The sequence below is a fragment of the Perca flavescens genome, chromosome 13 (genome assembly GCF_004354835.1).
Source record: "Perca flavescens isolate YP-PL-M2 chromosome 13, PFLA_1.0, whole genome shotgun sequence".
NCBI classification, from domain to species: Eukaryota; Metazoa; Chordata; class Actinopteri; order Perciformes; family Percidae; genus Perca; species Perca flavescens.
The window spans coordinates 33,497,278-33,519,293 of record NC_041343.1 but is presented as its reverse complement, the minus strand read 5'-3'; the positions used below and the strand labels follow the sequence as shown (position 1 = coordinate 33,519,293).

The window sequence follows — 22,016 nt, the reverse complement described above, 5'->3', positions numbered from 1 at the left end:
TCCTTTTTTTTTTATTCTTTAGATCAACTTTCATATAACGATAGAGTATTGTTTTAGCACCGGGAAAATGTTTTTTCCCTGTTTATTATTCTTATCAGGGAGTGGTGATGATGATGTGTCACCTTGTTCAGCCCTTCTGAGTTTGCAGGTATGAATATAACATTTAAAGTTATAGTAAAGTTTCAACATTGGTGTTCTCTCTCTCTCTCGTGTGTGTGTGTGTCTGTGTGTGTGTGTGTGTTTCAGTGACAAGTCAAACATGTTTCCAATATTCTCCTTTAAAGAGAACACTGCAAACTGATTTTATTTTAATAATCTTTATTGTGTTTTATTTAACACTTCATTTAGCTATTCATCTTTCTCCAGTGGGGAGTGGTCGGACCACAAGTTGTTAACTAACTGTTCAGCTTTCTGGAAGTCATTAAACTTGTAGTGAGGTATAATTAAAGGATATCCTTCACTGCAGAACTTGAGGTTGTCTCTCAGTCGGCCGGCATCAAAGTTCAGCACCTTAAACAGAAAAACAAGAGGAGAAGAAGAGGAGCAGAACAAGTGCAGGGTCTCTGAATGAAAGGGTTAAAAAGGTGGCGCCGGTGCATTATGGCCGAGACTTAATATACTGCAGCTCCACCGTCCGATGAAGACTGCGACTCTCTGGTTTACATGTAAGGACATATTTCCTGTCATTGCTAGGGACCCTAAATGTTATAGTACGTGTCCATATATGTGTTGTTTTCACAGATTGATGTAGTCTACATGATACACAGCTATACGCGGATATATACCCACTAAGAAAGCTCCAGGATTTACATATACCCACTTAAAAATGCAAAATGACACGCAATAACATATTTTACATTATATTGTTGATATACAGTACTGTGCAAAAGTCTTAGGCAGGTATGAAACATTTTAAGACAGAAATAGGGTGTCCAGAATGCACCTGAACACACCTCCCTGTAAGACTAGCATGCCCAGAATGCACCTGAACACACCTCCCTGTAAGACCAGCACACCCAGAATGCACCTTAACACACCTTGGGTGCAAGATAGGACTTCACCGCCGCTCAACTACTACTGCACAGACTCTGGCTCCAAAATTACAAGATGGCAGAGCATGTTTTTGGGAGATTTGGGCTTCAGTTTGTAAAGTGGTATAGCCGGTTTGGTGCTGGAGGGAGAGCACCCATTACTTGTTGACAATTTTCACCAACTTAAACCAACACTCTCAGGATTTCATTCCCAGATTGAACATTTGTCTGAGGAATCGCTTGACAAGTTGTTTGGTGGACAGTCGGCATGAGTTTTGAGCCTGCAGATCGATTTGGGACATCTCGTCCCCTTTATCTTTATAATATGGACAGAAAAGACCAAACAACAATACTGAAAAGGAGACGGGACTGTCTGTAGAGAGTGAGAAGAAGGAGCAGTAAAGTTACCTGTTCATCCACATGCAGGGCGATGGAGACATTATCCCAAACATAGAACTCATGTCTACGACTCAGCTTCTTCACTTCCATCTGATCAGGTCCCTCGATCAACTCATATCTGACAAATAACAGAGACAAAGATAACGTTGAACCCTTTCACTCATTACTATTACTAAAGATATGGCAGCTACAGAGAGACAACTGGAAACTAAAAGTTCCTGGTCATTAATAACAGCAGGACAGACAAGTGTCTGTGGTGAGTTCAGGGTCTGTAATAACAGCAGGACAGATGAGTGTCTGTGGTCAGTTCAGTGTCTGTAATAACAGCAGGACAGATGAGTGTCTGTGGTGAGTTCAGTGTCTGTAATAACAGCAGGACAGATGAGTGTCTGTGGTCAGTTCAGTGTCTGTAATAATAGCAGGATGGATGAGTGTCTGTGGTCAGTTCAGTGTCTGTAATAACAGTAGGACAGATGAGTGTCTGTGGTGAGTTCAGTGTCTGTAATAACAGCAGGACAGATGAGTGTCTGTGGTCAGTTCAGTGTCTGTAATAACAGTAGGACAGATGAGTGTCTGTGGTCAGTTCAGTGTCTGTAATAACAGTAGGACAGACGAGTGTCTGTGGTGAGTTCAGTGTCTGTATAACAGCATGATAGATGAGTGTCAGTGGTGAGTTCAGTGTCTGTAATAACAGCAGGACAAATGAGTGTCTGTGGTGAGTTCAGTGTCTGTAATAACAGTAGGACAGATGAGTGTCTGTGGTGAGTTCAGTGTCTGTAATAACAGTAGGATAGATGAGTGTCTGTGGTTCTTACCTGTGTGTCTCACTCATGGCCTCAGGCCTCCAGATGAAGCAGCCGTCTCTGTAAGTGCAGACAGCGTCTGGGTCTTCAGTCAGCAGAGGATAGTCAGAGAACTGGTCCTGGTCTGGACTGTGGACCAGAACCACGTAATTCACTTCCTGTTTGTACAGGATGGTCTTGAACACCCGCATGACGGGAGGAGCACCGGAGCAAAACTGGAGACAACAGAAGAGGAATTACTGAACACTACAGGACCATCCATTCATCAATGTCACTGCAATGTTCTGAACATTTCTCCTTCCTGCTGAGTTTGGCAGTTAACTGTGTTTACAGTTATAATAATAATTGTTATTCATGTAGAACAGGGGTGTGTAGGAAAAAAAGCAACCGATTCTACTCTGGCTCAAAAAGCCAGGGTCTTTTAAGAACCACCGGTCACTTCTCAAAGTTTCCCCTTTACTTATCGTGTTCGTTGAAAGGCAGACCAAGAAATGAATACTCAGGATTCGTTCAGTTAAACTATAACAATCTTTAGTAAAATGATATTGCAAACAGATCTTTCATATGCATATGGATCTGCCGCTCCTTCGAGACTTTCTCTCCCTAACCACCAACAAAGTCTTTCCGGGTCTGACCCCGGACCTTCCTTTTCCCTTTTCTTTTATTCATCTTCAGGTTCCTCCTTCCACCATTGCGTGTGGGCCACCAATCGGTTGGATATCACTCAGACTTTCTGTCTCCGAGAAGATAGAGAAGTTGCGCGCTAGAGATTGTCTGTTCCTTTAAGAGATTTCATTTGGTGCCTTCTGTTCCAATTGTTTATTAAACTAATGAGGAGCACTTTTGCTCCACTAAATTTGAACCCGTCTTATCTTATACATACCAGACAGGAGGAGACAGCGAGGCCATCCCAGGCTACAGGACATTCTTATTCAAGACCCAATATATTTCTACAGGTGTCAAACTCAGTTTCCAAGAGGGCCACGAAGGAAAAAGAGAATCACACCGAGGGCCAGACATGGAGAGTTTATTAACGTGCTTTTGTTACTGCGTGTCACTTTTGGAAAAACATTTTTGGAAGCTTTTTTTCCTCATTTTTGTTGATTTTGTTCCGACTTTTGGCTTTCTCAGACATTTGTCACCTTTTTGTAAATGTATTGCTTTTTGTCACATTTTTGTTGACATGAAGCTCTCCAAAGTCATCAAAGAGTTCCTTAGCCACCATAGAATTTAGCAAATCAAGCAAAAACAAAGATTTTTTAACTCTTTTTTTTTTTTTTTAACAACAGCAGCCTGAATAGGAAAACTCTCTCTCTGCTTCTTCTGGGGAAATTTCTGAGTCTCAGAGTCGGCAAATCTGTCATATGTCTGCTTAGAATGTTATGTAATTGTAGTTTAAAAAACACTAGGGGGGCCAAAATTGATTGTGAACCCAAATTGATATATGGGCCGGATCTAAATCTGCAACGGGCCAAATTTGGCCCACGGGCGTTGAGTTTGACACATGTGATGTAGAACATATATATATACAGTACAGGCCAAAAGTTTGGACACACCTTCTCATTAAAATGCATTTCCTTTTATTTTCATGACTATTTACATTGTAGATTCTCACTGAAGGCATCAAAACTATGAATGAACACATATGTAATTATGTACTTAAAAAAGTGTGAAATAACTGAAAACATGTCTTATATTTTAGATTCCTCAAAGTAGCCACCCTTTGCTTTTTTATTAATAAGGGAAATAATTCCACTAATTAACCCTGACAAAGCACACCTGTGAAGGTAAAACCATTTCAGGTGACTACCTCATGAAGCTCATTGAGAGAACACCAAGGGTTTGCAGAGTTATCAAAAAAAGCAAAGGGTGGCTACTTTGAAGAATCTAAAATATAAGACATGTTTTCAGTTATTTCACACTTTTTTGTTAAGTACATAATTCCATATGTGTTCATTCATAGTTTTGATGCCTGTACTGTGTATATATATATATATATATATATATATATATATATATATATATATATATATATATATAAGATTGATTACGATTTCAGAGCTAGGCTCCGGTCTGTAGAACCACCCCTGATTGCCCCTGATGATCTTCTTTACATCCCAAGAGTCGGTCAGCAGATGGCGCCACAGGATGACTCAAGAACAATCTGAAGTCTATCACTCTTGATTTCTTTTCATTTTTATTTCTGCCAACACAACGTACAAACTGACGGAGCTTTACCCAAACCCAGCCCACCATGGCATGTCAACCGTGGTGGGTTTCCCTAGCAAAAGACATCAAGTCAGAGCCCGGTCCACCAAGATTTCGGTTAGAATGAGCCATGATCTACCCTCTCCCTAGGCTCTTATCCTCCCATCACACAGGGGGGTGTCTCCCTGTTTTTTAACAACACACAGCACAGCAATACAATCCCTTTTTTTCCTTATAAAGTCTGACCATCTCAGCGCCTCCTTTCCCTTTTCTTTTTTGACTTTCCATCATTAGACTCACACACTGTCTGTTAATGTTAACGATAGACTTCCAAACGTGCAATGTGTAACTATTATCAGACAAAACAAAACACTACCAGCCCACCGGGAAAAGTCCTGACTCTCCTGATTGCCACTCCGCTACTGGTTAAGTGAATTATTTACATTGCAATATAAATGAAAACATAACTTATATTACATTAGCCTGACAAGCCAGACCCACATCCAGATGTTGGGTCTGGGAACTCCCCATTGGTCAGGGCTCAATCCGAGGGGTGGGATGAACGGTTGTTTTTCAAATTCTCTCTGCATGCAATAGGATAGCTCTCCAACCAATCAGAGCAACACTAGTTGATTGATTCAACTATAAACTCCCAACACATCTTCCTTTTTTAAGAATGACTTCAGTGCCGTTCTTTGTTCTTTTCTCAAAGAAAAGCTGAACTCCAAGTCTTCCAGAAGACCTCTGTTCACCAGCAGCAGCAGCAGCCATCTTCTTTGTTTTCTTTGTTGCAGGGAATTCATGCCGAATCGTCACAACTCTGCCGTCATTATGTTATATATAACATATACTTACCTGGAGCACCACAACCGGCAGCTCGCAATGAAATGTGAAAAGTGTCAGCATTCCCTGTACAGCCTGGAACACTGCATTTACCACAGTGGTACATTTTCAATATCCTTGAAAATCTTCCAAACTTTCTTCTTTGTAATTCCTGTGTAAGTACACAGCGCAGCTCACAGCTAAACTAGTGTCTGCGCTGGTACAGACCAGAGCCAATTAAGGTGCAGCCACAGAGTTGACGCCCGTTTTCAGAGGCAGTTTCAAATTGTGAGATTTGCAGAGGAAGGAAGAATTTGAGGTTCTCTATATATCAATTTTATTGAACTGTTGTAATTTAACTATGACAAGGTAAACTAGGTTTTTCATTCTATCACCCCTTTAACTTTCTGTGCATCAAGAGGTCACTCGGAGTACTTTTAACCACTTCCTCATTTGACTGCACACAGCTCTTTTGCAACGAGCACATACACACATTGTTGTATTTCCACCCAATCTCTGTATATATATATATATATATATATATATATATATATATATATATATATATATATATATATATATATTTATGTGTGTGTGTGTGTTTCAAACTTAAGTTTGGTTTAGTCTTTGTGAAGCACTTTGGTGCAAACTTATACATACAGTATAAATAAAGTAAACTTAAACTGTGTACCTGTTCTCTGTAGGCCTCCAGCAGTTCCTCCAGGGGGAAGGTGAAGCGGTACAAGCCCAGCCTGGAGGTCTTCTCAAAGGCCGGAGAGGTGGTGAACTTCTCCAGGAATCCCTGCTGCTTCTCGAGCTGCTCCTCCTTCTTATCTGGGTAGGTTTTCTCCAGGAGTCTCCTCTCAGCTGACTTTATCTCATCAGGTCCCACAGACAGACTCCACCACAGCAGATCCAACCCAGAAGATGGGTCCTTGAATCCAAAAAAAATCAGATATCACCAATCTGACACGTCAATATTGCGACGAATTTGGTACTTTAAGAAAAAAATATCTGACTTAGTGGATAAAGGCAAATAATAGAACAGCTGGGACAGTCAGGTGAGTTCAGAATGCAGCCTTATGTAGCAGTGATTGACAACACTTGTGTTATATCACAGTGTCAATATAATATTAATATAGTCCTACCTTGAAGCCTTTATCCCTCCAGATGCCACGCAATCCGTCTTCCTCTGTGTCATGTTTCAGATGAGACACATGAAACTCCGGGCGAGGGGATTTGGGGATGTTTTTTTTGAAGAGATATTGATTCATCAAATTTTGAGCTTTCTCTTTTAAATCATTCAGCTTCAAGTGCTGTTTTTCAACAACATGTTCACTGTGGTTTCTCCTGTTGACCCCTTTCTCCATGGTAGACAAATTAAAAGTCTGAATCTGTGCTAACTCTCCTCTGCTTGTAAGTGAAGTTATCCCAGGGAAATTAATAAACCCAACCCATTTCCTACCTTTATGGAGACTTCACCCGACACAGTGATCATGTACCTACTTGTACCAGAAACCGTTTATCTCTCATTTGCAACACATCCTGTTAAAAAGTTGTGCAATATAAATATAGGTAGATTAACTGCTGGATTAATGATGAGACATCAAGGGGAGAAACAGTGTTTCACTTTTGTTTCCTCTTATTTCATATATTAATGGAAAATGGAAAATCCAGATATAATAGATTGGGTAAATGCTTGATCTCTGGCATTGTAATCTGACCTCTATTTTCCTTAGAGCAGTGGAAAGAAATGAAATAATAAACACTGTAAAAAAAAAAGTGTAAAAGTAAATGTTTCACGGATTGGAAAAATTTGGATATAATTATAATAAAACAAGTTGTTGAAGAAATTGCTGTACCACTAACTCATATTTGTAACTTGTCTTTTCAATCTGATAAATTTTCAAACAAAATGAAAATAGCAAAAGTAATACCAGTATATAAAACTGGGGATAGACACCTTTTCACAAATTACAGGCCTGTTTCTATACTCCCCCAGTTCTCCAAAATCCTTGAAAAGCTTTTTACAGAAAGACTTGACAATTTTATTGAAGATTTTAGTTGACAGTCAATATGGATTCTGGACAGATAGATCAACAACTTTGGCACTAATGGAATTAGTTGAGGAAATCACAAATTGCTTAGATAAAAAGAAACATGTAGTGGGAATATTTATAGATCTAAAGAAAGCATTTGACACCATAAATCATGACATTTTATTACATAAATTAGAGAAATATGGTATCAGAGGGGTTGGATTGGAATGGGTGAGTAGCTACTTAAGAAACAGGCAGCAATTTGTAGAAATTGGGGAACATAAATCAACATACATGAACATAACGTGTGGGGTACCACAGCGGTCGGTCTTAGGACCAAAGCTTTTCATAATTTACATCAACGATATATGTAGAGTATCGAATATACTAAAATGTATTCTATTTACAGACGATACAAATATTTTCTGTTTGGTGATAATTTACAGCAGCTTTTGGAGATGATCACACCAGAAATTGACAAATTAAAACAGTGGTTTGATGTAAATTAACTTTCATTAAATATAAGCAAAACAAAGATAATGTTATTTGGAAAACATAAAAATAACCGGCAAGTAGAATTAAAAATCGATAAGTATTGAAAGAGTATATGAAAATAAATTTCTTGGTGTGATTTTAGAGCACAGAATCTGCTGGAAACCTCATATAAACCATGTCAAAGCAAAACTAGTGAAGACCATAGCAATAATTAATAAATCAAGACATATTTTAGACAATAAATCATTAATACTCTGTACAATACCCTCATACAACCATATCAAAGTTACTGTGTGGAAATCTGGGGAAATACATACAAAACCATCCTACAGTCTTTATGCACATTACAAAAGAGAGTAATTAGAATCATAAATAATGTTGGATACCTGGAGCATACAAGTCCTTTATTCTTCAATTCACATATTCTGAAATTCATTGATCTGGTTAAATTTAAGATGGCACAAATCATGTTCAAAGCACAAAATAATTTACTTCCAGGTAATTTACAAAAAAATGTTTATGGAAAGACAGGGTGGGTATAACCTGAGAGAACAAATAAACTTTAAAAAAATCAAAATAAGAACAACTTTAAAAAGTATGTACATCACGATGGGTGGGGTGAGTTTGTGGAATGGGTTAGACCAGGTGCTTAGGATAGACCAGATGCTTAAGGTTAGACCAGGTGCTTAGGGTTTGACCACGTGCTTAGGATAGACCAGGTGCTTAGGGATAGACCAGGTGCTTAGAGTTAGACCAGATGCTTAGGGTTAGACCAGGTGCTTAGGATAGACCAGATGCTTAGGGATAGACTAGATGCTTAGGGTTAGACCAGATGCTTAGGATAGACCAGGTGCTTAGGGATAGACCAGGTGCTTAGAGTTAGACCGGGTGCTTAGGGTTTGACCAGGTGCTTAGGGTAGACCAGATGCTTAGGGATAGACCAGATGCTTAGGGTTAGACCAGGTGCTTAGGATAGACCAGGTGCTTAGGGATAGACCAGGTGCTTAGAGTTAGACCAGGTGCTTAGGGTTTGACCAGGTGCTTAGGGTAGACCAGATGCTTAGGGTTTGACCAGGTGCTTAGGATAGACCAGGTGCTTAGGGTTTGACCAGGTGCTTAGGATAGACCAGGTGCATAGGGTTAGACCAGGTGCTTAGGGATAGGCCAGGTGCTTAGGTATAGACCAGGTGCTTAGGATAGACCAGGTGCTTAAACATTGTACAAATCTAATACAGTTATAAAAGTTATATAAAAACACTTTATTAGAAGGATATGAAGAGGAAGAGAGATGATTGTGAAGGAGGGTTTGTGTACGGATTGTTATGGTGATGGATTACGGAAATGGGTTGTTTACTTACCTAAAATGTAAATAAATGAACAAAAGGTTTGGATTGTGAAAAATTAGAGATGTATTGTGTATATTGGTTATCCTGTTGATAAATAAAGAAATTAGTTCAAGTGAATGAGGGGTAGGAAACATGACAAGCTTCTGCTTCATCCTGCTCCTTTTCGGACAAATCTTTGAAATTAGAAGTTGTAATAGTATTTTTAAAATTGTAATAGTATTTTTAATATTATTTGTAAACATTATATGGATATTGTTCTTCTTCCTTTGTGTGTTGCTACACACTTTTTATTTTATATGTATATATATGTACTGTATATGTATGTGTGTATGTGTGTATGTGTGTATTTGTGTATTTGTGTGTATACGTATGTGTATGTATGCATGTGTGTATGTGTTTATATGGATACATACTGTATACGTATATGTATTTTTAGTTTTGTTCGAAAAATGAAATGAAACAGAATAAAAAGTTTAAATATTTTAGAAAAAAATTAAATATTTTAGTAAAAGTTTAACTTTAAAAAAGACAGAACCATGTGTACTAGACACAGAACAATGTGTACTCGACACAGAACAATGTGTACTAGACACAAAACAATTTGTACTAGACACAGAACAATGTTTACTAGACACATAACAATGTTTAGTAGACACATAATGTGTACTAGACACATAACAATGTGCACTAGACAGAACAATGTGCACTAGACACAGAACAAAGTGTACTAGACACAGAACAATGTGCACTAGACACAGAACAATGTGTACTAGATACAGAACAATGTGTACTAGACACAGAACAATGTGCACTAGACACAGAACAATGTGTACTAGACACAGAACAATGTGTACTAGACACAGAACAATGTGCACTAGACACAGAACAATGTGTACTAGACACAGAACAATGTACACTAGACACAGAACAATGTGCACTAGACACAGAGCAATGTGTACTAGACACAGTCTGTCTTTGTCCAAAACACAACAGACTTTTTGGGTTAGCTCTCTCTCCCTCTGTAACATGGTTACAGTCAGTCTTGTGACCTAGTCAGGGCGGCTCGATTATAGAAAAACTAATTATAATCACATTTATTTTGGTCAATCTTGAAATCGGGATTAGTTACTCGTTGATTAGATTAGTTGTTGACTTTTGGAAAGATGTTCCATTTAATGAAGTTTGAATCAATAAAACACCTTGACACCTGACAGACATAATTTCCCTGTTTTAACTATTTGAATTGCCCTTTAGAATACAAGACAGAATGTGTTATTGTGATGATGTAATAATAACAGCAGGACAGATGAGTGAATAATAATTGTTTTTATTTCGAAATCGAGGATGATGATGTACTAACTTGTACCAGAGACAGTTTATGTCTCATTTGCATCACATCCCACTAAAAGGTTTTGCAATATAAATATACAGTAACTGCTGTATATTGTTTCATAACTTATTCAACCATCTGTATAGTTGCAATATATCTTGTTGTGCAAACATAATTACCTCCACAATCAGTTTTGATGAGTCATCATGTGATTTAGAGAAGGGGAGAAACAGGCCAAAGGTTTCTGTTATGAACATTTGTTGTTTAATTTATTCTTATTTCCTTTCCTGTCTTAATGGGAATCCACATTTTTGGCCCACTATATAAAAACACAAGAACAGAGAGACAGACATACAGAAAGAGAGAAAGAAAGAAATAAAGAAAGGCAGCAGACAGAAAGAGAGAAAGGAAGAGACAGAGAAAGAAGGAAAGACAGACAGAAAGAAGGAAAATAGAAAGAGAAAGAAACAAAGAAGGAAAGAAAGAGAAACTAAGACAGAAAGAGTAGGAAAATGAACAACACTGATAGTGGCATCATAAAACGATGAGTCATCATGTGATTTAGAGAAGGAGAGAAACAGGACAAAGGGTTTCTGTTATGAACATTTGTCCTTTACTTTTGTTTCCTCTTATTGCCTTTCCTGTCTTAATGGGAATCCACATTGTTTTCACACTATAAAAAGAACACAAGAACAGAGAGACAGACAGACCGACAGACCGACAGACAGACAGACAGACAGACAGACAGACCGACAGACAGACAGACAGACAGACAGACAGACAGACAGACAGAAAGAAAGACAGCAGACAGAAAGAGATAAAGAGATAAAGGAAGAGACAGAGAAAGAAGGAAAGACAGACAAACAGAAAGAAGGAAAATAAAAAGAGAAAGAAACAAAGAAGGAAAGAAAGAGAAACGAAAGAGAAAGAGAGATAAATGTGTTAGTTTTGTCTGATGGTTGTCTGAGGGCCGGACAACTTAACTTCTGAATGTGCTATGTTATGTCAGAGTTTTGTACACGACTACACCCTATTATCAGGCTGTACCTGGCAGCCATTCCTTTCACTGAGAATGCTGGCCCCACCCAGGCCAGGACTACACAGGGAAACTAAGATACAAGGTGCTGTTTCCTGAAGAACTTGCAATACTTAAGTACAAAATGTTTGGAATACTTTAGTACTTCTAATTAAGTGTGGTGCTTAAAGAGCACGTCAACTTCTACTTAAGTCACTTTTTTCATAGAGCACTTGTACTTTTACTCAAATATGGGTCTCTAGTACTTTAGATTATACACCTCTGGTCAGATGTAACAGGTTCTGTTCTCGCTGTTGTTTGTGTGTTCAGTTCAGAAAGAGTTTCTGCTGACTCATCACTAGCAGAGTGAAGTGCTGCTGGACCTAAAAAGGCCATATAGTTTAATAAACTCTAAATTCCATTTAACTCCCGTTTTCCAGAGCTTTCACAAAGCAGAGCCAACTCTGTCTGATAAAGACTGAGAGACTTTTCATTTCAAGATCAAGAATTAACTTTCATGTCCAGTTCCTCCTTCACTGTTTATCTGATGTTAATGCTGGACAAGAGAGAGACTTTTATTTTGTCTTTTTAATCTAAATTATTCCTCATCTAAACATGGAGACAGTGGGAAACAGGAGAGGATATGATGAACATGTTGTTAGAAGATTGCACTTAAAACTGAATAAGTTAACTGACTGACCGACCGACCGACCAACTAACCAGAAGTCTCCATAACAGCAGGCGCGCTAATCTGTATTGTCGCCCAAAAAATGAAAACCGGCAGCTGATTGGACGAACGCGTCACGTGGGCGTGGCTGCTGCTTCCGGATTTTGGATTTTTCAACCGGCTATTAATGGTGACTCATTCAGAATAGGATCTCATATTGGACTCAAATAGTTCACCAAAACGTGTTTCTGAAAACATTTGAAGAGAGAAATAGGCCGGGTAGTTGCTGAATCTGTCTTCATCTCAGATCAACAAAGGTCAGTTTAAGAGAGGTTTAGTCCCGGTCATCTCGCTCGCCATTTCCGGGTGAGTCCCGACTAAATAACTAAATAACTGTATTGGCTGTAAAATAGTTTTTTATTGCGTGGTATTATTAGTACTTTAATAGATCTGAGTACTTCCTACTTTGTTTGATGTATATTACTTCCTCCACTTTTGCATCTTAACATACTCACTTATATAACTAATATAATAGTTATATATTGTCACGTTTCACTAGGACAGGAACCCAAAAGCAGAGGAGGACAAGGTGAGTAGAATGAGCAAAAAGGTGAGTCTTTATTAGGCTTTGTACGTGGAAGCAGGTGAGTCCAGCAAGTGAGGCAGTGGTGGAAGTGGGTCGGCTGACAGGTCCATGCAGGTCCAGTAACGATGGTGAAGTAGACAGCCCGGCAGAGGTGGAGAGCATTTTACAGGTCGCAAAATGGTGAGGCTAACAATCCGGCAGCGAATGGATGTCAGTTCACGGCTTAAATGGTGGAGCGGTGATGATCAGGACCAGGTGAGCAGATTACAGATGAGACACAGGTTCAATTCAATTCAATTTTATTTATAGTATCAAATCATAACACGAGTTATCTCGAGACACTTTCTCGAGAAAGAGCTGTTCAATTCCCACTGCGATACACCAACCAATGTGTCCCTGAGCAAGACACTTAACCCTAGTCCATGACACAGAACACATGTAGTACTCAGTGATGACCAGCAGGTGGCAGCAGAACTTCGACAATTTAGAAAAAGTTTAAATATTTTAGAAAGAAGTCAAATTATTATGTGAATAAAGGTGGAATATTTAAATGTTTTTAAGTACTTTACTAGAATATTTTCTTACTTTACTTTCTCCAACAGCTTTAGTTTCTTTAATAATCAAAACATGAAGAGTTTATAAATCTGTTAATTTATAAATATATGTATGTGAAACTATTTTTAAGGTTTAAGTCATTTTCATGTCAATAATGTTAATAATATGGATTTATTTGCATCGCTTTAATTTATTTTTAAACTTTTAGATTGTTTTAGACATTTTTTTAATTTTTTATCTTGTATTTTGTTTAAAAAAATTAAAAATATTTTTTGTTTTATTTTATCATTATTACTGTGTTGCAATGTTCTTTGACATATCTTAAATAAAAAGTAAAAATGATGGGTAACGAGTATACTAACTAAATAACTGTAATGGCTGTAAAACCATATTTATTGTGTGGTATTATTAGTACTTTAATATTTCTGAGTACAATCCTACCTCCACTTTTGCATCTTAACATACTAACTTATATAACTAATATAATATATTTTTATGACACAGAATGCATGTAGTACTCAGTGATGACCAGCAGGTGGCAGCAGAACTCTGACATCAGAATGAAAATGTAAATAAATAAATGATCAGAATCAGATTCATTGGCCAGGTTTGCGTAAACAAATAAGGATATTTGACTCTGGTTAATCTTTGCTCTCAAAGTACAACACTCACTTAACATATAAAGAATAAAAACAGAAAGGACAGTATGAAATCTAAAAAAAATATTATTAAGTATTAGAGCCGGGACTTTAACGCGTTAATTAAGATTAATTAATTACAGACTTTAATGCGTTAATTAATTACACAAAAAATAACACGTTAAACATTTTTTACGCATTTTAATCACACTTATTTTTGCACCGCGGGACGTTTCTCACCGGATGAGTTTCGGCGGACCGATTATACTGGAGCACCAACTAGTGTTCATGCTTCAGACGTTTTATATATGTCAATGCTTCAGACCTTTTATATACGTCAATGCTTCAGACCTTTATATATGTCAATGCTTCAGACCTTTTATATATGTCAATGCTTCAGACCTTTTATATACGTCAATGCTTCAGACCTTTTATATATGTCAATGCTTCAGACCTTTATATATGTCAATGCTTCAGACCTTTTATATATGTCAATGCTTCAGACCTTTTATATGCAATTAAAATGCGATTAATTTTGATTAATTAATTACAAAGCCTGTAATTTATTAGATTAATTTTTTTAATCGAGTCCCGGCCCTATTAAGTATACAGTATAACAATACAATATACTGATGTTATTTAGTGTTCACCAAAGTAAAGCAGGATGTCAGGTCTTAACGACGCACAGACAGGAAGAATCCCAAAACAGACTCAGAGGCAGAGAAGATTCAGGGAAGACACTTTAATAGTGAAAAACTATCAGATGGTGACACTGTTGACACTTAATTTAGCTATTCATCTTTCTCCAGTGGGGAGGGATGGTCAGGCCACAATTCATTAACAAGCTCCTCTGTTGGGAAGTCTTCATATGTGACAACACCCTTTTTACGTATTTCTCTACGACAGGACTTGAGGTTCTCTCTCAGTCGGCCCGTAAAGTCCAGCACCTTAAAAAACATAAAAAACCAAGAGGAGAAGATGAGGAGGAGAACAAGTGCAGGGTCTCTGAATGAAAGGGTTAAAAAGGTGGTGAAGATATACTTTGTATGTACTTTATAAACATATAAACACAAATGTGGGATGGATCTGTTGTGGTAAGAAGGTTTAGGTAGGGCGGGCAGCAGGAATAAAGAGACTGTCCTCCCCTAAAAATTACTGCCATATGTACTATATCTTCATATGGTTTGGAGGACTTGTTGGTAATAAAATACTGAAGATAAGATGGACTTTTTACTTAACAGCAACACTTTAGAGATGTGGTTCACCTGAGAGACAGCTCAAATGTATCTGAGTTGTCCTAAATGTCTGAATCTGTCCAGAACCTGCAGATCCACTTTGGATCCTCCTGACCTCTTTATCTTTAGAATATGGACAGAAAAGACTAAAAAACAAGACTGAAAGGAAACAGGAGTGTCTGTAGAGAGTGAGAAGAACGAGCAGTAAAGGTACCTGTTTATTCGGCACATGCAGGGCGATGGAGACATTATCCCAAACATAGAACTGAACTTTTCTACCAAACAGCTCCTGGGCTTTCATCCGATCAGGTCCCACGATCAACTCATATCTGAAAAATAACAGAGACAAAGATAACGTTGAACCCTTTCACTCATTACTATTACTAAAGATATGGCAGCTACAGAGAGACAACTAGAAACTACAAGTTCCAGGTCAGTTCAGGGTCTGTAATAACAGCAGGACAGATGAGTGTCTTTGGTTCTTACTTGTGTGTCTCACTCATGGCCTCAGGCCTCCAGATGAAGCAGCCGTCTCTGTAAGTGCACACAGCGTCTGGGTCTTCAGTCAGCAGAGGATAGTCAGAGAACTGGTCCTGGTCTGGACTGTGGACCAGCACCACGTGATTCACTTCCTGTTTGTAGAAGCTTGTTTTAAACACTCGCATGACGGGTGGAGCGCCGGAGCAAAACTGGAGACAACAGAAGAGGTTTTAATGGACCACTGTACAGTAAGTAGTAGTAGTGAGCTGATTGGGCCACATTTTTCTGCCCGAGCCCAACCCGAACCCGACAACCTAGACATACTAATGACACATGTACGTTTATTTGTGTGAAAGCTTTTATGAAGCAGCTGTAGGAAGTCATTCAGAAATATCAACAGATGATGTCATCAGCTCACACGGTGCAACAAGTGCACGTTAACACAGGCGCACACCTACATAATAAGCTGTGTTAAATTTGAAATGTTTAATGCCTTATCTCACTGATCTGACCGAGTCCAACCCGAATATCATTTCTAAATATCTGTCCGAACCCGGCTCGGCCCGTCGGTACCGTCGGCCTCGGTTCGGGTGTCCATCCACTAGTAGTAATGTTCTGAATGCTCTCCTTCCTATATGTTAAAAGGAGGAAAGAGCTGTTTTGAGAGTTAACTGTGTGTTTAAATTAACAAGATTAATAATAATAATAGTAATAATAATAATAATTAAAGCTGCGAGCAGCGATGGACGGGCCGTCGTGCCTCTGCGCGTCGGGGTTACCGGCGGACGTTGCTCCTTGCGACCGTGCATTTGCGCGGCACTCAGACGCCGCAAATCATCAACAATGAAAAGGGAACTCCCCGCCGAGTTCAACGATACCTCACACAAGACTCTACGTCATACGGTTCATTAGCTGTGAAAGGGGGCGTGGCTAAAGCGTAGTGGGCGGGTCCAACCATCACCAATTAAAAATGAAGCCTCTGCTGAGATGAATGATACCTCACACAAGACTCTACCTTAAATGGGTCAGCATGTATGAAAGGGGGCGTGGCTTAAACATAGGGGGCGGGCCGAACCATCACCGATGAAGAAGGCAGTCTCTGCTGAGTTCAATGACACCTCACACAAGACTCTACTTTAAACCACACACATTCTGAGTTTCATGCAAATCGGATGATGTTTGTCATATAAGGCAGATTTCCTGTTGCCAGCGGGGGGCTCTATGACCAAAAGTCAATTTTAGCCTGTAGGTGTCCTCAGGCCTGGACCCTTGTCCATCGTGAGAAATTTTGGGCAGATACGACAACGTACACTCAAGTTACAACAACTTCTTTTATCATCGCTAAACACTCAAAATGGCCGCCACGCCACGCCCACACCGTCTGACGAAAAGTTTTTCTTTTAATAACTTTTCATCGTTAAGGTGTTGGGATGGTACAGACCGAGTTTGAAGTCCATCGCATGAAATCTCCAGGAGGAGTTCGTTAAAGTATAGCACCTTGACTTTTAGGCCTACTTCCTGTTACCACTAGAGGGCGCTATGACTTTAAGTAAATATCGGCCTTTATTTGTCCTCAGGGTCGGACTCTTATGAATCCTGAAAAGTTTTGAGGTAATCGGACAACGTACACTCGAGTTACACCCACTTCCTGTTTCGGCGGCGAAACGCACAAAATGGCCACCCTGCCACGGCCACGCCCTATGACGAAAAGTTTTTCTTTTAACAACTTTTCATCTTTAACGTCTTAAGATGGCACAGACCGAGTTTGAAGTTGATCGGATGAAATCGTTAAAGTACGACATGTGGAAATGGCCAAAATCGCACTAATTTCGAACATTTAATTCAAAATGGCAGACTTCCTGTTGGGTTTAGGGTATGGCTCTAATGAAGTGTTTGTACATCTTGACATGTTACATATGTGTACCAAGTTCCGTGAGTCTACGTTAAACACACTGCAGGGGCTCAATTTTCTTAACTTTCTAGGGGGCGCTAGCGAGACATTTTTGTGCGCCTATTCCCGAAACCCTTAAAATATGTAAATTTTCACCAGACTTGATGCGACCGCCAAATTTGGTGAGTTTTGTGAATATATTAAGCCCCTCAAAAAGCCACTTCATTTGACGGGAAAATAATAATAATTCCTTCAGTTTCAATAGGGCCTTCACCGCTGCTGCTGTCAGCGCTCGGGCCCTAATAATAATAATAATAAAAAAAAAATAATAATTAAAGCTGCAAGCAGCAATAGACATGCCCTCGCATCTTTCCTGCTAAGAGTTCAGAGTTGCTGGAACAAGACCAACCTGATGTCTATCACTCTATTGATTGTTTTTACTCCTGCCAACACAACCTACAAACTGACGGAGCTTAACTCTAACCCAGTACCTGTTCTCTGTAGGCCTCCAGCAGGTCCTCCAGGGGGAAGGTGAAGCGGTACGAGCCCAGCCTGGAGCTCTTCAGGAAGGCTGGAGAGGTGGTGAACTTCTCCAGGAATCCCTGCTGCTCCTGGAGCTCCTCCTCCGTCTGATCTGGGTAGGTTTTCTCCAGGAGTCTCCTCTCAGCTGACTTTATCTCATCAGGTCCCACAGACAGACTCCACCACAGCAGATCCAACCCAGAGGACTGGTCCTTCATGGGGTCCTGGGAGATGTGGAACAAAATCTGATATCACGATATTCTTGACCAAATACCTTAATATCAATATTGAGATGATATTGTATGACAATTGGTACTATAACAAAACATCTATACAATTTCTGATAAATAATCATCAGTAATGTGAATACTAGAGGTGTGTGACGGGATCTCGCGAGATTAAACTTTTATTAAACGAGATTTCTAGTCGAGGTAAAGAGTGTCTTCCATATCAATATCAATATCAATCAAAGTGCAGAGCAGCAGCCTTGAAATTAGCATATAAGATCCCCCCCCGCCCGATCTCCAAAGTTGACTCTGAGTTTACTTTTGCAGAGCGATAATGGAAGAAAAAAGCTACCTTTAAAACCCAGAGTTATACCGTTAGAGTACCGTCTCTCTCTCTCTACTGAGGATGCCATGGCCACAGCCTTCCATGCTGCACTGTCCCACCTGGAGCAGCAGAGGAGCTATTCCCGGGTGCTCTTCCTAGACTTTAGCTCTGCTTTTAACACCCACGACTGCACCCTCTTCCCACCACAAGAACACCTTCGTCAAATTCGCTGATGACACCACGGTGGTGGGGCTCATCTCGAAGGGGGATGAGTCCATCTACAGAGACGAGGTGGAGCAATTGGCAGGGTGGTGCAGAGCTAACAACTTGCTCCTCAATACATCAAAGACAAAGGAGCTAATCGTGGACTTCAGGAGGAAGAAAACGGACATCCAGCCGCTGCTCATAGGTGGGACCTCTGTTGAGAGGGTCTCTGACTTCCGCTTCCTGGGAGTCAACATCATGGAGGACCTGACCTGGGCCGCCCACACCACTAAGCTTGTGAAGAAGGCCCAGCAGAGACTTTACTTCCTGAGAGTCCTAAGGAGGAACAACATCCCCCAAAAACTGCTGGTGTCCTTCTATCGCTGCTCAATTGAGAGCATCATGTCATACTGTCTCTGTGTGTGGTTTTCAAGCTGCACTGTGGCACAGAGAAAAAAGCTCCAGGGGGTCATAAAGGTCAAAAACTTCACAGCTCCCGCTGCCTCAAAAGGGCCAAAACCATCCTACAGGACTCATCACACCCCGGTCACACACTATTCCAACTACTGCCGTCAGGCAGGAGATACAGGTCCATGAAATCGAGAACAAACAGACTACAAAACAGCTTTTATCCATCAGCCATAAGGGCACTGAATAATGCTGCTAAAGTATAGTTCCTACCACTAATCTACCTCAATAGGGCTATGTGCAATTTTTAAATGTGGATGCCTGTAGGAGTGTGTCTCCCATGTGTTTTTAGCATTACTATAATATGTTTGCAGTAGTAGCTTTTTTTTTACTATGTATTTATTATTTATTAAGGTACATATTACCTCATAGATGTTTGGCACTGACAAGGACTGCACTTAATTTCGTTGTATTTGTTACAATGACAATTAAGATATTCTATTCTATTCTATTCTCTCCTTCTCTTTCTCCCTCTCTCCCTCTCTCGCTCTCCCTCTTCCTCTCTCTGTCATGTAACTGTTCACATGCTGGATCTAGTTAATGGCGTAAGGTTACTCGCATAGTGATGAGGCTGCCACAAGGGGGCGTGATACACATTGCTTAAGGCAGTCGGGAGAATGTCCTAGGATGTAATGCTGTATGCTATGGTCCATAGTGTGCACATAAATAAATGATAAATGAAAGCCTCTCGAGTTGTATGAACGTGTCACAGAGCATTCATTCTGCAAATGGAAATGTGTACACTCTCTCTCTCTCTCTATTTATCTATCCATCTCCCTCTCCCTCTCTCTCTCCCTCCCTCTCCCTCCCCCTCTCTCTCTTTTTTTCTGTTAAAATGAGTCAGGAAGTGAACAGCAAAACCAAACTTTATTTTTAATGATATTAAACAAAGAGAAATGTTCTCTGTTAGTCCTATAATGTTCATAAATTAATACTAGAGCAGCCTACTTCCTGGTTTATTGCTGCAATTAATTAAATACAGAGGAGAAAATAGCATCTGTTTAGTGTTCAATGCTAATTTATTTGTTATTTAGAACATAATCCATGTGAAACAATAGTAAAATAAACTTTATTTTCTCAATTTCTGAAAATACTGTTAAAATCTTGTATCGATCTCGTGAACCCAATCTCGTGTCTCGTCACACCCCCAGTGAATACTCTGACTAAGTGGTTAAAGGCAAATAATAGAACAGCTACAACTGTCTTTAAAACCAGGAAGAGAGACCATTTAAGACGTATCACGATATCCAAAATCTAAGACATTATCTAGTTTCATATATCACAGTATTGATATAATAGTAACATATCTGCCAGTCCTACCTTGAAGCCGTTATCCTCACTGATGCAACGCAATCCCTCTTCATCTGTGTCGTGTTTCACATGAGATACGACAAACTCTGGGTGAGGGTATTCTGGGATGTTGTCTTTGAAGAGATATTGATTTACCAAACCTTGAGCTTCCTTTTTTAAATCATTCAGCCTTAAGTGCCGACTTCTCCAAAAATGTTCCTCAGAATATCTCCTGTTTGTTACTGTCTCCATGTTTAGATGAGGAATGATGTAGATTAAAAAGACAAAATAAAAATCACTCTCTCTGAGTCTGTATCTGTGGAGTGAAGAGATCTCGGATCACAACAGGTAATATAGCCTTCATATAAACCACTCCTGTGTTTTATTGACATACCACACCCAGAGGAGGTGAAGTAATGTCCCGCCCTACGCTTTCTGATTGGCTTATTAGGTATTCTCACCAAGGCAACGAGAACTAGCCAATCAGAGGCGAGTCGAGCATTCGAGTTGCAAATGCAAATATTATTTCCTGGATTACTGAATGAGTTGTTCTGTCTCTAAAATGTGGATCAGAGTTTCCCAAAAAGACCAAGATGACGTCCTCAAATATCATGTTTTGTCCACAACTCAAAGATATTCAGTTTACTGTCACAGAGGAGAGAAGAAATGTCAAATACATGCAAACATTTCTGATAGACAGATGGAAGACAGACAAAGAGATGGAAAGAGTAGAGATAGATAGATGGATGGATGGATGGATTGATGGATAGATCGATAGATAGACAGACAGACAGACAGACAGACAGACAGACAGATAGATAGATAGATAGATAAATAGATAGACAAATTAAAAGTCTGAGTCTGTGCTCACTCTCTTCTGCTTGTAAGTGAAGTTACTGTAGAAACTTTTTGAAAATGGGTCAAATTAGACCCAAGGACATCAGGAAGGTTAAATGCTGTATATCATTTTATAAGGTATTCGGTCATAATAACACTACTTACAGCTGCAATATATCTTGTTGAGCAAACATAGTTACCTCCAGTATTCTCTTATTATCTCACTGAATAGAAGCTGCTGTAACTAGGAGTCAGATTCCTCGTACACAAAGCACACTTAGTGGTAGTGGCATCATAAAACCATCATGTGATTTAGAGAAGGAGAGAAACAGGACAAAGGTTTCTCTTATGAACAGTTGTCCTTCACTTTCATTTCTTCTTATTTCCTTTCCTGTCTTAATGGGAATCCACATTGTTGGCACACTATATACAACACATGAACAGAGAGACAGACATACAGACAGACAGACAGACAGAGAGACAGAGAGAAAGGAGTAAAGAAAGGCAAGGCAAGGCAAGGCAGCTTTATTTGTATAGCACATTTCAGCAACAGGGCAATTCAAAGTGCTTTACATAAAACATTAAAGAGCAGTTAGAAAACAA

General features: G+C 39.4%; 1 protein-coding gene across 1 annotated transcript; it reads right to left on the bottom strand.

Moving 5' to 3' along the window:
• Positions 1-348: 348 nt before the first annotated feature.
• LOC114566293 (uncharacterized) lies at positions 349-20,929 on the bottom strand. Its single transcript, XM_028594618.1, has 5 exons — positions 20,607-20,929; positions 18,032-18,286; positions 2,246-2,448; positions 1,440-1,548; positions 349-510 (listed from the first exon to the last, which is right to left on the bottom strand). The coding sequence occupies exons 1-5, from the start codon at positions 20,826-20,828 to the stop codon at positions 349-351; spliced, it is 951 nt and encodes a 316-aa protein (XP_028450419.1). The 5' UTR covers positions 20,829-20,929.
• Between the last annotated feature and the right edge of the window lie 1,087 nt (positions 20,930-22,016).

Coding starts and splice junctions, on each gene's coding strand:
- LOC114566293 (XM_028594618.1), bottom strand. CDS start 20,828: ATGGAGACAGTAACAAACAGGAGATATTCTGAGGAACATTTTTGGAGA. Junction 2,449..18,031: donor TGGAGGCCTACAGAGAACAG/GTACTGGGTTAG, acceptor TGTTGTCTCCAG/TTTTGCTCCGGTGCTCCTCC. Junction 511..1,439: donor CCCTGCATGTGGATGAACAG/GTAACTTTACTG, acceptor TTTCTGTTTAAG/GTGCTGAACTTTGATGCCGG.